The sequence below is a fragment of the Sander vitreus genome, chromosome 5 (genome assembly GCF_031162955.1).
Source record: "Sander vitreus isolate 19-12246 chromosome 5, sanVit1, whole genome shotgun sequence".
NCBI classification, from domain to species: Eukaryota; Metazoa; Chordata; class Actinopteri; order Perciformes; family Percidae; genus Sander; species Sander vitreus.
The window spans coordinates 31,954,484-31,972,222 of NC_135859.1; the positions used below are offsets into that span (position 1 = coordinate 31,954,484).

Here is a 17,739-nt window from a genome sequence, read left to right on the forward strand (position 1 = left end):
GTGAGAAGCAGAAAATGAGGGAGTACCCACCTAGAACATCGGCCGACTTCTTCCTCTCAATGATCTGGATGTCCCATGATCCTTCAGGGATTTGAGTGATAAAAGAGTAACCTTGATGACAGGAAAGCAAATATAAAAGTGGTCAGGGTCACCTCATTCTTTTTTATATTTTGCCTTTCTATTATTATTTTAAGGTTGTTTATTTATCCAAAAAAACCTGTTCTGACCAATCCTGATGACTTTAATACTTTTAATTTCTCAATAAATGTTTGTGCGTATATTAGAGATGAATCAAGTCCTACATAATAAAATAGACAAATATTTGTGGGTGGACAGCCTGGGACAAATGAACCCAGAAGCTCACCCAGAGTCGTGGCCCCGCGGCGGAAGTTTCCGGTGACTCTGCTGCAGCTGCTGCCGTCCCCCTGACAGACTCCACACTTATCCAAGGTGTTCGAGGAAAACAGTACTCCGTCACATCCAATTGGCTGAGCAGCAGAGCGGGAAGTGGAAGTAGAGAGTATAAAATAAAACATAATCTCCAATAAATCGTGAATAAGTTATCAGTGATAATTTGGTTATGATGTATGAAGCGAGCAAATACTTTCTATCATGAGATTTGATTCTTTTGGAAGGTGATCCAAAAAGATTAAGTGTGACATAAACTATTCGTTAAGGGTAGAATATTTATGAAAAGTCATAAAAAAAGAGCAGTGTGCATTTAGACTATTTAATGCATTCAATTTTGAAATCTCAGCTCAACTTGCCTGTAGTCTTTCTGGATAACTTTTTGAATTCAAGACAGTTTATATGAATATTTTGAAACTCTACACCTCCGATTTGTCCGACAGTTGAAATGCTGCTGCAGCAGCTTCCTCCCTGTGGGTTATTGTTGGTCATACAGACTTGATGTGGTGCTTTCAGTGGTGCTGAAAACTCAAAGTAGAGTGAAACTGTTTGAGGTACAAAGTAAAGAAGAAGCTGGACTCACCTCACACTTACCGTCCACACAGACGCCGCGGTAACTGCTGTACTTGCAGGAAGTGCCATCTCGTGCCGTCACCATCAGCTGCCTCTGGCCATCGGTCGTGGTGCAGTGGAGGTCGCAGGGGTTACTGGAGATGTGAACGTAGTCGTCTGGAGAGGAAAACACGTCAACGGTCACTGTCTTATGACCAATAAAACTATAACACAATCTGTACTTTTACCTACATATTCTTAGTCACTGCTGTTAGAAATATATTTGTCTCTTTAGCTGCAAGATGTTCCACTTTTTTCACCAGCTAGTCGCTAACTGTGTCTGTTTGCTGTTTGGTGCTGGGCAGGTACAGTAGTAGTGTACAATGGGTTTATCAGAGCTTGTTCGCTGAAAACACACTCCTGCTGCTGCTGCTGCTGCTGTTGTAAACAAAGGATACTGTGATACCAAAACTATGAGCTGAAAAAGGGGTTAAAACAGTTGATGAGAATTCTCTGTTTTGATTAGTGGAGCTTGAGAAGTGTGTCAAACTCCAGTCTCACCGATTCTCACATTCCCCACAAATGTCTTCCTGTTGCCCTTTTGCCATTTTCTCTCTCAGTGCAGGAACCACAAAGAGGAAAGATAAAGTTGTGAGATATCTTGTCCCTCATTCAACCTTTTGTTTTAATAACTACTAACTTACCAATAAAAGCCAACAATGTGAATCAATAAAAAAAAACACTTTCAGATATTAATAAGAGACAGGTTTTAAAACAACACACTGTATTAACAGACAGTTAATAGTCATATAAAGGATGTTACTGTTTTGGATGCATGGCAGGATGATGCTAAGCAGCTCAGACGGCAAAGATCTCAGTCTGCACTGTTAAATGGGGTAAAGAGAGGTTGTCAAGGCGTTTTATGGGTGTTAATACCAGGATACAGAGGTTTCCACTGGTAGTTCCTGCCATTGTAAAGCTGTGAGTTGAAGGACCAGCACTGCTCCTCTCTGAAGCTCCTCCCAGTGGCAGGACATTCCTGCAGGGCAAAGACAGCACAAACCATTTAAAAGAGGTCTGCTTCACACTTGTTAAGACTCAGTTTTACAGTATGTAATACAAATAAATTCTTTTTAAGCGTTTATTTGTGCAGGGATGGTTTTCTGATCGCTCTGAGCCCCGCCCAGCTTCACTTTCAAATAAGCTCCACACAGTCACGCCTGGAGGCCACCCGCCACAACCACAGCCCTTTACTGTCAGCCATTCAGAAGGGCCGTGCTTGTTTTAATAAAGATGTGAAATAAAGATGATGAGAAATTAACTGACTCACTTTAGTGTTGCAGAGATGATATTTCTTAGCAGTTCCTGTGCAGGTCATGTTGTCTTTCCCTGCAGCAACTTTCTTTCTTTGGACAGAAAACAAACATTTGGAGAAGTAACACCATATAAAAAGATTGGACATAAACCATAATAAATAAAATATCGGGTTGATACAGTATGTGTTATGATCTGTCACATGAGCTAAAATGAATATAATCCACAATATGACTGCCAACACAGATGCAGGGTTTCTACAGGTTTCACCAAGTCAAATGTAAGACTTTTAAGACCTTTTTAAGACCATCATGAATGAAATTTAATACCTACGTATATACCGACATAAAAAAAAAGTCAGATGTCAGAGTCCTGAAACATTGTCTGAAACAATGTCCTGATTTATTCATTAGCATTATAGGACTGGTGTCAAGATTGGCTGCAATATAAGTTGCATGTTGGTCTCATTTGTATTCGTAAAACAGCGAATTATATCTGGACTAGCGACAGAAAGAACTACAACACCACAGAATTAAAAAAACACAATACTATATAGCAAATTTAAGACTTTTTAAAGCCTAAAATTTTGATTTTGAAATTTTAGACTTTTTTTAGACTTTAATACACTTTAAAACACGTGGCTGTCAAGTACCAAAACATCACCACCTTATATTCTTTCTATTGTATGTGCAGACTGACTGACCGCTGTTTGAGGCAGTGTCTCTCCTGTGACATCACTCCCCCTCCACAGGCACGGGTGCAGGCTGTCCACTTGGCCCATTCCCCCCACCAGTATGTGGTCACCTCCAGCTCCTCCTCCAGACTGTTGGACGCCACGCCGTCCTCCTGAAAACACACACAAATACATTAAGATACACAAACAGTGGTAACTTGTTGTAGTAGTAGCATTATTAGTAATCATTATTAAGAGCTACAGTATGGAGGAGCAGCTATTTGTGGGTATATCTGAATCTGCAAACACTTTCAGACAAACCAAAACATTTTCACTTGTGAATTTAAGTCAGATGATGTTTACTGTTCTATTCATTTCTTTTTCTATAGCTGTGCACTTTCAATTGCAGTTTTGTGAGAAGGGGATAGTTAAATAACAAGTAATTTAGTTTGAGTGATGGCCCACTGCTTACCAAGTTCATTTGGCCAACACACCACCAGGGACTTAAAGGAGAAATCCTGCCGATTTTTACCTGAATCTGGATCGCTAGATGTCTCCAATACTGTCGATAGGAAAAAAAAACGACCAAAATCGGTGCTAGCAAACTGGAGTTGCTGCAGCTAATGGCCAGAGCTCCCAGTTAGATAAAATGCCAGTTGTGGGGGCATGTTCTAAAGAGTGCCTTTGTGCCTCTTAACAGATATAAAATGCAATTAAAATTTCTGTGCGACATGAACAGGGCCGTTACGTGACAACAAGATGCGTTTTCAACTCAGACATTGTGAAGAAACCGTTTAAAGTCAAAGTTTGTACTGTCACCTACTTCTTTTTCCATCGGTCGCTTCACCAAGTTTAAGTACTTGTATTTTCTCATTCTGTTGCCACAATTTGGAAAGGCACAAACGTGAACCATTTCTTTTCCACAGTAGATCAACACACGTTATTCTTACTCCAAGCTTCTTCCCTTGTGAACACCTCCTCTCTTCACTCTTCACACACTATGCTCCGATCTGCACACTACTGTTTACCAGTCCCTGCAACAACTGAATTCCCACGGGACTTCAGCGCGAGACTACAGCTAGCCTTCAGTAACGATATTACTGTGCAAGCCACAGGCATCATTTGGACTGTTTCCATGTAGTTACATAGTCACTGATATGGTCATAACCACTACAGTGCTCAATTACCTATTTTTGAGGGGGAAATAAACTTCAAGTTTTGTTGTCAAAATATTTTATCAGATGTGGCTTTCGTTTAGACGGCGACGACGTTTTTGGGGCTTAAAAACGCAAAAAAAGTGAAACTACCCTCCAGAGTGGAAATCTTAAAAACGCTCCACCGTCGCGTTCCCGTCTAAAGGGTAAAAACGCAAAAGTCTGCTCCGATCTGCTCACGGTGGCACCCCATATTTCGTTACATAAATCGAAATATAGAGTGATTACTCGCCCATGGCCACTCTGCCGTTGGGTATCCACAGCCTGCCTATACTTGGTCCGGATGCCTTTCAGCTTTGATGATATCCGACTTTTACAGATAGCGTCTTTCTTTTCCCTCGTCTAAACGCGGAATAAAAAGTGAGAACACAACACCACTTTTGCATTTTCTCTTCAGATCGTTTCCGTCTAAACATAGCCTAAGTTGTTTCCCTCAAAGCCAATTACAATTGATTTGTTGCATTTGGGCCATAGTTGGTCCAGAATCTCACATCCTGCACTGAACCATTCAGCCCCTTGTTTTCTTAATGTTAACATACAGTATTTTATATTTGTTTCTGTATTTATTGTTGATTTCATATTAATGTTTAATATGTTTATGTATGCACCATCCACCAAGGCAAATTCCTTGTAAGTGTTACTTACTTGGCAATAAATCACTTTATCTAATTATAAAACTTATACATGCGGCTGGTTATTTTTTTGTTTTTTACCTTTTTTATCTGAGAAAACGTTCATATGGGCCACAACTTTAGTTGCTCAATGGTGTTTTAAGCCCCTAACGTCTCCTTCCAGGCAGCGCTGCGTCCGTTGACTTCAAGGCACCTAACCCTAACCTTAACCCTAACCATAACCAATGTCTAATCCTAGTGCCTTCCAGGCAGCGCTGCCTGGAAGGCAGTATGATCAGACAGTATTTGTAACAGCAGTCTACAATATCTTGTAGTACAAGTTGTGGTAGTGTTAGTGACAGTAACAGCAGTCGCAGTACTGTAAGTTCTACTCTGATTCCACTGTGTAAAACTGCGGTACAGACGATCTGACGTTCAGAACAGAGTGTGTCAGAACCAAATAGATTCACAGTAGATGATTGTCACAGTGTTTTGTTCTGGGACTCTAACGTGTGAAGATGCGCAGCATTTCACACATTCCTGACGTGCAGGAGTAGCATTAATTCAGGCCGATGGCTGCATCCCTTCATTCAGACAGATTCATTAGAGTGACTGTTGGAATGTGCACTGAGCTCCTTGTAAAGGTGTGAGACAGAGCAGCTGGGAGAGAGGGCGAGCGACATTGGAAATACCAGACAGAGAGCATAAGTGAGAGATAGACAGGGAGCGATAGATGGGTACAGAGAGAGTGAGACAGGAAATTGTGAGGGTAGAAAGAGAGAAGTCACTGATTGGTCGAAGATCAGTTTGACAGCAGCTCATCATAGTGCTCAGATTACTTTTTAAAGTTAGTATTTACACTTTGCATGTTTCTTTTTACAGTCTATTTTAGCTGGACTTAAAAAAAACTGTTTTATTTGATCTTTCTTTATTATAATTTTGATCTATTTGTCACATTACAACAGTTGCCCATTTTCGTCCTGAAATTGTCTCTGTCTGTGCTTAAAATCATTCAACATGATGGTATTAACATGTCTGTTAATGACGTCTGTGTAATCACTGTTAAAGCGTAGTTATCCTTCTGATAAACAAAAGGTCGTCCTGACAATGCAGCTGTACTTGGATGTTTATGGTGAAAGTAAATATGGAAGCAGCCTCACAATTTCCATCTAAATAAAGGAGTTCACAGCACATTTCCATGTAGTAACAGTACTGTACCTGTAAGAAATACATGAAGCTATCACACAAGAACAGTCAGTGTACTAAAGATTCCTACTTTTTATCTTATTTTGACACTGGCTTTCCACACCTACCTCACTTCCTGTATCTCACTTCCTTTCCTCCCTGTCTTCACAACTGATTGGCTTTTGTTTCCACCCTAATTACCTGATGGAGTTCACCTGGTCACTCCTTATTTAAAGACTGCACTCCCTCTCAGTCAGTCTTTACTACACCTTCACATGGGGTGGTAGCTGGTAAGATGAGTTTCATTTTGCACCTTATTTCTTGATAACCTGTTTAATATTTGAATGATAGCTTTACTTATCTAGTTACTTTATGATGAACATGTTAGCATATTGACTTTAAGTTCTAATTTCTATGTTTCTTCCCAGATTCTCCAACCCATGTGTCTGTTCTGTTATGTTATCCATTATCATTTGCCTCACCACTTTTCTGTTGAATAAATCTTCATTGAATGGACTGAACTTCTGTGGCTTAATCATGCATTCTGACCGATGCCCCATGACGATGGCAATCAACCTCTAAAACTGAACCCTCAATAGTCAGACTATTCTTTGCATGCTTAGGCCTGTAGTTTTATTTCTCATGCACCTTGCCATTCACTCATCTTACTCATGCCTATTTCCATGCAATCCTGTCAGGGGCTGTCAATCATGATATCGGCTGGTCACATCAACTTATCTCATCTATCCATCACTGCAAAACATCCTACACCGTTAGCCTATCATCCTGCTGCTGCCTCTGTTTAAGATTGATTCTCTCTGCCTTTAGTACATTTATGCTGTTATGCGTGCAGTACATTCATGGCTGTTATGCTGTTTAAATCTGTTCTCTGTTGCCGTCAGCTGTCATTTCAGTGCAGATCGTTACAATGGCAAAGCGCCCCTCTACCTCCCCATCATTACCCAGTCTAGCAGCTTCACTCACTGCTGATCAGAATCATCAGCCACCACCACCAGTGTCTGGACTCCATGGGGGGGAAAATTTCTCACTGCTGCACAGGTTACAAATCTCCCCGTAGAGTCTAAGCGCCAAAGATTTTCTGCCAAGACTCAATCGTCACATCTGTTATAATAAAGATGCATCTTTACTTCATTCACTTGTCTCTTCTGATTTAAAGTGTAAAAGTGAAACATTTTGCAGGACGTCATGCAGACAACATACTCTTGGTGAAATAACTGTCTACTGTGTCTACTTGAAAATCAATGACTTTCGGCTTCCTGCAAATAACCAAAACAATGCTAATTGAGCTGCAAAGACAGCAAACTAACAATTTCCCAAAATCTCAATACTTCTGCAGCTCAGTCTACCGGGAGTCATCACAATCCAATCAAACATGACGAGATGCCATGTTTATACCTTTTTTTTGTCCACCAAAGTTAGCACTTGCGTATGTGCAGGTTTTTTAAAAGCTGGAAACCCTGCTAAAAATAGGCGATGGTATGTAAATAGGTGAGTGTGTATATATATGCCCTTTTTTTTCTGGTGTCGGAATCGACATGACAAACGTGCAGGAAAACAGGGTTAGTAACCACTAAGCAGCATGGAGACCAGTGTTAATGTTACGGTGGTTTCCTTTTTCATAGTCTCTTACAAACTGAGTGCAGACTAATTTGGAATGGAATTTGTGGCTGAGATGACAGCATCACGTCGTAAAACGGGTGAAAATTAGCATGACCAACCGGGTATCATGTTTCCATCACGGTCGATCAGACCTAGAACCGATAAATACCCATGACTACTGCGGAGTAATTTGACCCGGAAATGAATGTAGATTGTAACCTATCCCGCTACAGCCAAAAGCCAGCTGTGAGTGGGTCTGTTGTCCAGTGGGAAAGGGGCTTTTGACAGCCAATAATTTAAGTCTTTTAGCCCCCAACACAAGGATGTTATCAGCCCTGCAAGTCATCAGTGGGTTTACCTGTGTGTTGTGCTCCTGCAGGGCCCTGGTGGACAGATTCCCCACAGACACTGCCAGCGTCAGGAAGCCCAGCAAGACAACGCCCGTCACCCCGCACTGTTCCCACGACCACACCCTCATCCTGTTTAATCAGTGAGACAGAAAAATAAACAGGTTTAGTATATCAACCAAAAAGAAACATCTGGTGAAGAGACCGTTCAGGTACTAAAAGTTCCCAGGTCATTGCTGCAGTAGCTTGGTGCAAGAAACTCTGACCAGCTCCTCCAGCCACTGACCTTTTGTGTAGAAAATAGTCATTTAATTTCTGACACAATAGATAAGCAAAACACCTCTACCGTTTTGGGAAAATCTACTATAACCCAGATTTCTAATGATCACAGTAGTAAAATACTAGGACCCTTGATGCTTATTAAACATTTTAAAACTATAAACACAGAAAAATGTTCCACTGTAATGTTCTGCCTAAATCTGCCTTGTGTCCTGGTTCTGATGAAAGACAATCAACTGCCAGAAATCCGAAACCTCTCAATCACTCAACACTAATCATCATACACAAGATAGTTTTGACCAAACACAGAGCAGCCGACGACGTGATTATGGAGGGAAACCTGACTGTTTCTAGATGGAAGCATCCAGCAATGAGTCTTTAACAAAGGCTGAAGGGTATAAAGGGAAATAGTATGACCACTAATGAGTTCTCAGGGCCTTAAAAACCCATGTCCAGGCACTTATGTGAATTGTGTATGAAAGCATATTGCCTAGACTTGTGGGCGTTTTTTTTCATCTCCTTTCCCTCTCCAAATTGAGGCTTCTCAGCTTCCAAAGCCACAAAAGGGCCTCGAGTTGGATTTTTTTTTTTTTTACGCCACGAGAACACATTTGTGGTCGTAATATTTCCTTTCTGACTCTCCAGTGAAATCCCCAGCCACCAAGAACATCTGTGCTTGTTTAGGAGAGGATACCTCAAGTGCTGCTGTCTTTTACCTTTGCACAGACAGGAGAGTGTTTGACAGTAAATCACATCAGTGTTGATACAAGAGACAAAACAGCAGAAAGTGGACACACCTAACACTTAATGAGGTGCAGAAAGCTGTACCTGCAGAAGTTTCTGTACCTCACAGATTTTACATGTTGGTGCCCTGATGAAAATGTGTACTGACATATTGAATTATGAAAAAGACCCTTAGACTTCACATTTGACATGACAACTCACAAACAACGTGCAATTTTGAATGCCACTTTAAGAAATAGTTCAACATTTTGGAAAATTACACTTATTTGTGAGAGTAAAGTGGTTTGACAAGGTTAGTCAGCAGGATGATGAAAAAACTACTGGCCCGATTTTCATGAAACTTGCTGGGATGACGACATTTGTATATCATAGAAGACTGGACTATTGGCTTCGGCAGATGTCTACGTCCTCCGAGTGCCTTTCTACTTTGTTTGTTTGATTGTTCCAGAAGCCTCAAAATAATGTATCTCCCTTCAGGGATTCTTCCTCTAACAGCGTCCTAAATGCACTTACATAAACAGAGTAAAGTGCTTATAAAGCTTCTGCCTGACACATATTATTGCCTTAATTGCATTACAGTTCTATCTTGTACCGTAAGTGCATACAAAGCTGGCAGCTGAAAGATGTCCTGGATTACCAACCTGATCTCACAGAATTCCATGAAATGAACACGGCCCCTTAACTCAAAATCTGTGAACTCTGCTTCAGATGCAACCCAGTATGCACTGTCAGGCTTTCAAGCACGTCAGAGAAACGCCAGCGAAACAGCGGCAAGGCAAGTGAAGGGCATTTTCTGAGACAATGGCCGCTCGCGCCAAAGCCGGCGTGCCGGCTGCAGGTATTTCAATGTGCTGGCAGTCTGTGGCAGGCTAGTGCTGGCAGGTGGAGGGTGACACAGACAGGCTGTTGAGAGGCCACAGGTGTTGGAGACGGGGAGTTGGACAGCAGAGGGGCGCGTATAAAAGTTAAACAAGCCCCACTGTGCTGGAAGGACGAAGGTAAGTTTCCTAGGACTTTACACAGGTAGGCCTTTGTTTAGCTCTTCAGACTATAAGGAAATGTAGATGTCTGTATGTAAAGGCTGACATAAACAGGCACAGACACACAGGAAAAGGAGGGTACTTGAGCAGCTCTGCAGTTGTATATACAAGTTTAATGACTCAATGAAGCCTTTGATTTGTTAAACTTTGTTAAATACTGAACCAAAAACCTAGGTTTAGAGTATAGAACACCCGCCGCAGACTGCAGAATTTCCTGCAGCATAATCCAGTTTTCTTTACTTGATTTGTATGATCAGTCTGAACCAAATACATAACTATGTTACATTTATAAATATACCATTTACCATCAGGAAAAAGAGACAATGTGCCATTTCACACAGCAAAAGTACATTGGGAGTACCTATGGTTGCATTTGGCATTTGTGGGGAAACCTGCAGCTCCAAATGTAAACAGCTTACTCTGCTAAGCGACAAACAGAATTGGTGTATTTTATCATATTTTGGCAAACATGTATAGTAGTGTTTGGAACATACAAATGGATAGTGGAGAAGTTAGTTATGCTTCAGGGGTAATTTTGAGAAGGCCTTTCTACAGGTGAAAAGGGTTTGATACAACAAAAGTTATTTTTTTTTAGTACAAAACTAGTGAATTATAATGAAAAACATCCTAAAAACATCCTCATAAAGTACTTTTAACACTGCTGTTTTTGAGCATTTACACTGGTTTTGCAAAGAGCCTAAATAGGATCCTAATACTTAAGGGATTTAAACTTAATATATACTGTAGGTGAACACACATTTTGATGATTCTCAGTCTCTCTGCATCAGGAATGTGGGCTTTAAACACAGTTACATGCACACAAATGCATACATGCACACTCACAGAATATACAAACATATGCCTACATACTGTAAGTGTATTCATACTGTATACACACTGCACTGACAAACGCACGCTGCACTTTAACTGTCGAATGGATATTCTTTCATTTTGCCTGAAATAAAAATCATGAAATTAGGTCTTTGCTCTTGCAATTTTGTTGGAAATAAAAAGCACAAATCTATTTAAATATTCAACCTTTTGAATGTCTGAATCAGCAAAAGTCGGAATAATTTCTGAAGGCTCACTGCTGCACACACACACATACACAGTACTTACTAACACACACACACACACACAAACACACACACACACACACACACACACACACACACACACACACACACACACACACACACACACACACACACACACACACACACACAGACAGACAGACAGACAGACAGAGCTTCTAGGAAATGGTTCATAGTACATCCCGTGTCCACAAGTCCAGTTAGGGAGCCTTGTTAAAATAAGCAAACAGCTCGTCCCGCCCTGTTTGCAGTCTGGCTTTCTCTGGCACTAAATATTGGTGACAGGTGTCTTAAAGCAGGCGCAGCAGCACCTGGACTTCATTATCCAACCAGACACAGCTGGAGCCCTGCCAGCTGCCCAACACACACACACACACACACACACACACACACACACACACACACACACACACACACACACACACACACACACACACACACACACACGCACACACGCACACACACACGCACAGAGGAGAAGGACACTCAGTCAGACACAGCTGCACATGTGTATACACTCAGCCAGTGGCGTGACTGAGTACACACACATACACACGTTGGCCACCGTGCACGCTTATGCTTAAGCTTGAGCCATGTGCACGTACAGGTATGCAAATGCCCTAGCATGAATGTACACACTTAAACAACTCACAGTCACACACTTTCTCTTACTGACAGAGACTTGCTTTCCCTCTCTGCTGCTAACACACACATTCACATTCTTACACCTATACTAGAGAGGACAATCATTGACACAATATAATCCTATATGCTATATGCATAAAGTCTAAACTTACAACGTAAAACTAAGCCGTTTTCCTCAAATGGCTCCTTGATGGTGTGGACAGGCTGACATTTCTTCTTTCTTTGTTATAATATCCTCAATTTTGTCAACTCACCTCATTATCAGAATCAGAAAAGGATTTATTGCCAAGTAAGTAACACAAGGAATTTGTCTTGGTGGCTGGTGCATACATACACACATTAATATGAAAAATGAAATACCACAATGTTGTCACTTTGCCAAAATATCCTCACATTACTTAAGTGTCCCTAGTTTGAAGTAATGCCCTCACTATGATACAATGTTTATTTGTTCCGTTTTTTTGTGGCATTTTAGGCCTTCATTGGATAAGACAGCTTACACATGAAAGGGGAGAGAGAGGGGGAATGACATGCAGCACTGTATCGAGGACTGAGCCTCTGTATATGGGTGCGCGCCCTACCAGGTGAGCTGCCCAGGCGCCCAACTATGATACAATGTTATCACTTTGCCGCAACCTCCTCACTTAACCACAGTGTCCTCATTTTGGTCAACCAACCTCATTTTGCAACAATGTCCTCACTTCACTGAAACATACCTATTTTGGCATAGTGTCCTCACTTTACCAAAACACCCTAATTTTGCAGAAATGTCTCCACTTGGTTGAAACATCCTCACTTCACCACGGTGTCCTCACTTTAATCAACCATCCTTGTTTTGCCACAAAGTCCACACTTTGCCAGAATGTCCTTACTTTATGCTATTTTATTTTTTACTTTAGTTGTATATACCTTATTTCTTTTACTTTCTCTATTTATCCGTATCACTGCTGTCATGTTCTGCTGCAACAACAATCGGACAAGCCATCCCCATTTAACTGGTAATTAGTCTGAAATGTGTCCCCTAAGGTAGGAACACACATAACCAAGCCCATGCACCCAAAGAGAAGCACACCCCAAACTCTCTGTGGGTCTCTCTGGTTCAAACACACACACACACACACACACACACACACACACACACACACACACACACACACACACACACACACACACACACACACCATTCAGAATCAGCCTGTTGCCTCTTGCTCGTCCAGACAGGGTCTTCCTCCTTCCTCCTCCCCTTTGCTGTCGTTTCCCAGCCAGTCTGGCAGAGCAGGCACACAGGACAAAAGTAAACACAGTCCCCTCATCCTCCCTGTCTCCCCCTCCCTCATCCCTTTGCCGTCCCCACCCTGACAGCCCCCGGGGGCCCCTCGCCTCACTGTCTTGTTTTTGTAGCGCTGGCAGCCCCAGCAGACAGACAGAGAGCAGTAGTCTGTCCCCTGGGAGGCTGGACTGGAGCAGAGCAGTCAGACCGATATATCAGACCAATACTGGACGTTTATTATCTAATACTGGATATCAGCCAGGCGCTTCTGGCCACCTGTAATATGAATATCATACAATTTACATGAAAATGTTTCACAGGTTAAAAAAAAAGGTGCTGAAATGATGAATCGATTATTCAATTTTTTTAAATCAACAACTTTGATGAACAAATACATTTTTAATACATTTATCAAAATGCATTTATCAAAAATGCTAAACATCCGCTGGATTTGCTGCTTTCTCGCTTTTATACGATTTTAAATTGAATATCTTTGGATAGTTAGACAAAACAAGCTATTTGACCAATAGATCAAACTATCATTTTATAAAAATAATCAACAGTTTAAGTCATAATCAATGGTTGAAAAATCATTAGTTGAGGCTTCACAATAACATGTACGTCCTTGTTAAAACAGAAAATGAGATTGGGGACATTAGTGTCCGCGCGATGGAAAAAGGTGAGAATGGACAAAGGATCTTCAAGTAACGGTGAATATGTCTTAGACCATATATAACCATTTTGAATAAACTGGGTGCAAGAGATCCCTGTCGTCTCAAATGTCTAATGCGCCCGTCCACACTCCATCTCTTTAAGTACCTAGCACACACTGCTACGCTCTCATCTTTGTGAGAGTTTCAATAGACACTGTAGTTCACACTGTGCCACGAGCAAGCATTATTATGCTCCTGTACATATATCTGAGATACTGTTACCACAATCTAATAAGCATACGTCACCCACTGAGAAGCAGGCAAAGAAATATTGGTCTGTATACTAGACAACAAACCAATGGACTGCATTTACTTTTATCCAAAGTGTTTTACAATTCGCAGATCATTCACACACTCAGTTAAACACCAATGGCAGCAAGCTTCCATGCAAGGTGCTGTTTTGGCCATCTTGAGCAATTTGGGGCTCAGTGTCTTGCCCAAGGACACTGTGTACAGTGTGACATGTGAACAGGAGGAGCCATGGGGTCCCACCGCCAACCCTGCGATTAGTGTTCAGCACTCTACCTGCTTAGCCCCACCTTAATGTTTCAAAGGTCTTGCGGTGGGCTTTAAGTGTTTAAGAGACCACAGTGTCCAATGTGACAAACAAACATCAAACTTGGGGAGGAGTATGGGGTGGTTGTGGATGTCTGCTTGCCAACGGGACTCATCCCTGCTGCCTTTTGCTCCATGAGCCAAACTCTCTTCTCAAGCTCTCTTCTCAAGTACACTTGCAAAGTGGAAAATAGATCTCAGCTCTCCTCGGCCTCTTGTATACAAAAAAAGACCAAACAGAGCAAAGAAGGAGGATAACCGGTAAAAGACAGAGTGAGAAGGAGAAAGAAGAAAAGACTAAGAGGACGAGTAAGCAAGGCAGTCTGGGAAGTTGAGGAGAGGTCAGCAGAGTTTAGTTGCCCCCTGTGGCAAACAGAGGCCAGGGTAGATTGCTCACACTTGAACTCTGACCTATTTATTGACTTGTTCTTTGGGGATGGCTTTCCCAGGAAAACAACCAGGCTCAGTTCATCTGTATTACATTCACTCGCATTAAAACAAAAATGAAATGACTCTTGAGCAGGTTTTTGCGAAGGCAAGAGAGCCCATTAGTGGTTTGCTGACCACCAGACTTCTTGGAACAAGTCTGTGCAGTTTAGCACACAATGCTGCCATTCCAAAAAAACAGTGCACTTATCTATTTACAATGACTGCTGTTTTCACAAACTATATTCAGTATAAGAAAACTTCATGAACGGAAGACAAATTCTTAAGTTATTGTTTGAAGTAAAATTAACCAAGGCTTAACGGGGGAAGAGCGCCACCTCCCGAAACTTTAGCAACAGAGAATCCAAAGAAAAAATACTGCTTCTCTATGGTGCTATAGCCGTCCTCTAGACGAAAAAGCAAAGACGCAACCAGTGTATTTAGCTATATTTAGGCAAAACAACAATTGTTTGGAACTTACTGAGCATACAAATGTTCAGTGGAGAAGTGGATGATGCTTTTGAGTTTTGATTCTCTGTTTGCAGCCAGTATTATAACTGAGACATGGGACTAAAGATGATACTAAGCGTAATTCCATGAAACAAATCTTAGATACAAGTATAAGAAGCAAATACAGTGCATGATGGAAAGTATGCTAGTAAGCTAACACTTAAAAACGTTCCTTCAAATCATATCTTTAAGACTTAAACACATGATTATAAGTTATAAAATGGTTCTGAAGGTGTTAACTTTTAGTTGATCTGACATGAAACTGAAATCTACGTTAGCCATTATTAGCTCCGCCAAGGAGGTAATCTTTTCGTTTCGGTTTGCTTGTTTGTCTGTCGGCAGGATTATGGAACTACTGGCCACATTTTTTTATGAAACTTGGTGGAAGGGTGTAGCCTGGGCCAAGTCAAAAACCATTCAAGTTTGGAGTGAATCACTTCACTCCAATATCACAGGGCAGATATTATTGAGATATGATTATTATTTTTCACTTCCTTTAACATTACAAGATAGGGCATTTAGACTTGGCGGAGGTCTCTGCCCTCTGAGTGCTGTTCTAGTTTCAACTGTGTTTAAATGGATATTTGTGCATCTTATCCATATCAGTGCAAGTAGACTAAATGTTAGCAACACCTCTCAGTATAATGAAATACAAACTACAGCCTTCAAAGTAACCATTAAGTTGAATTTGCCCCTCTCTTTCTGAAGATTATAATGTATAATCACCAGAGGTGCAGCTCTTTAAATGCTGTTGAAACAATGGTATGTAACCTACACATCAATCAAACTTTCAACCAGATTTAAGCCACTTTAACATCGACGTCACCAAATCAGTCCTTCTCAGGTTATCTAAGTGGGTTATAAAAGATGACATCCTCAGATAGAGGAAAATGAGCCCTGATATTTCATACCTGAGCCTCTACCACAAACTCATCATCTGAAGTGACACCTAACTTTAATATTGAACCAAAATGTGCTTGATGTTAGCACCAGGAGTCCTTTTTTTGACACTTTCTTACACGATTAACAGTAAGTTTAGTAAGTTTTCCAAGTGAAACTTGAGAGGCAAGAAGTAGGTAGATTTTATCCTGTAGTTCTCTGCAACAGTAAAACCAAAATCCACAGTTTGACAAGTAGCACTGGCACGAATGTTAGCCTCTACCTCACCAGTTTATATACACACACACACAAACACACACACACACACACACACATACACACACATCTCCCAACAGCTGACAAGTTTCCAGACAGACTCTGGCCTCTCCAGGCACACACACATATACACATGCATGCCTGCACGGAAACACACACACACACACACACACACACACACACACACACACACACACACACACACACACACACACACACACACACACACACACACTCCTGAAAGAGAGTCAGCACTATTTTGTGGATTTGTTTTGGTCTGGTGCAAAACACTCATTGGCTCTGGTGTACCTCGTAAACACACACACACACACACACACACACACACACACACACACACACACACACACACACACACACACACACACACACACACACACACACACACACACACACACACACACAGAGGAGGTTTCAAATATTTACACACTCACCTCGCCTGCAGCAGTCCAAGGGCGTCTCGGTCTGTGTTGAGGATGCCGCTCAGTGTGTGTGTATGTGTGAGTGTTTGAGTGTGAATGTGTGTGTTTGTGTGTGTGTGTGTGTGTGTGTGTGTGTGTGTGTGTGTGTGTGTGTGTGTGTGTGTGTGTGTGTGTGTGTGTGTGTGTGTGTGTGTGTGTGTGTGTGTGTGTGTGTGTGTGTGTGTGTGTGTGTGTGTGTTTGTGTGCCAGGGAAAGCGGTGGTGTGTTGTGGTGTGCTGGTGAGTGCTGCTGTCGCTGTGGAGTGAAGAGGAAGAGACAGACAGAGGGAGGAAGAAAGAGGGGAAGGGAGGTAAGGTGTGCTCTCCCTGCATCCCTCTTCCTCCTCCTCCTCCTCCCCATGCAGTCAGCAGGAGCAGCAGACGGAGAAGGTGGGAGGATCAGAGGAGTTAGAAGAAAAAAAACCAGGAGCTGGCTGCTTTGCTTTCATTCTCTCTGACCGAAGTCTACTGAAGCTCACATGGATATAAAAAAATCTACACAAATAAAAACTTTACATATTTGTGTTATATCCAAATGTACTTTAACTTTACACCATCCTACTGTCTGCCTCCATCTTTCCTTATGAATCTGTTGTTGGGGTGAAGGGCATCACGCCGAGAGACAGACAAATGAATGGACAAAGACGAAGACAAAGACTGATTAGAGACAGACAATATAGTCCTCTGCCTCAATACTGAGCTGAAACATGAATGTCCGGAAAAAAAACTCTCATTCATTTATCTCAGGTTGCACAAATGTTTGTTTTGTAAATCGATATATTTCTCAGTTTTTTGCTAAAATACTGTAGATACTGATGTTTTTCCTTGAGCTGGATGTCCTGCATAAGCTCAATGTGCAGCATTACTTTATGACTACATCATGACTTATCAATATTTCAGTGTTTT

General features: G+C 41.5%; 1 protein-coding gene across 1 annotated transcript in view; it reads right to left on the bottom strand.

The window, feature by feature from the left end:
* LOC144518667 (ADAMTS-like protein 2) overlaps positions 1-17,084 on the bottom strand; it is a 32,292-nt gene extending 15,208 nt beyond the window's left edge. The window contains exons 1-8 of the mRNA XM_078251499.1: positions 16,808-17,084; positions 7,936-8,056; positions 2,978-3,120; positions 2,291-2,366; positions 1,897-1,999; positions 992-1,137; positions 365-488; positions 31-111 (exon numbers count right to left, since the gene is read on the bottom strand). Of these exons, the coding sequence (XP_078107625.1) occupies positions 31-111; positions 365-488; positions 992-1,137; positions 1,897-1,999; positions 2,291-2,366; positions 2,978-3,120; positions 7,936-8,055 (793 nt within the window). The 5' untranslated portion in view covers position 8,056; positions 16,808-17,084. The remainder of the gene's footprint in view (positions 1-30; positions 112-364; positions 489-991; positions 1,138-1,896; positions 2,000-2,290; positions 2,367-2,977; positions 3,121-7,935; positions 8,057-16,807) is intronic.
* Between the last annotated feature and the right edge of the window lie 655 nt (positions 17,085-17,739).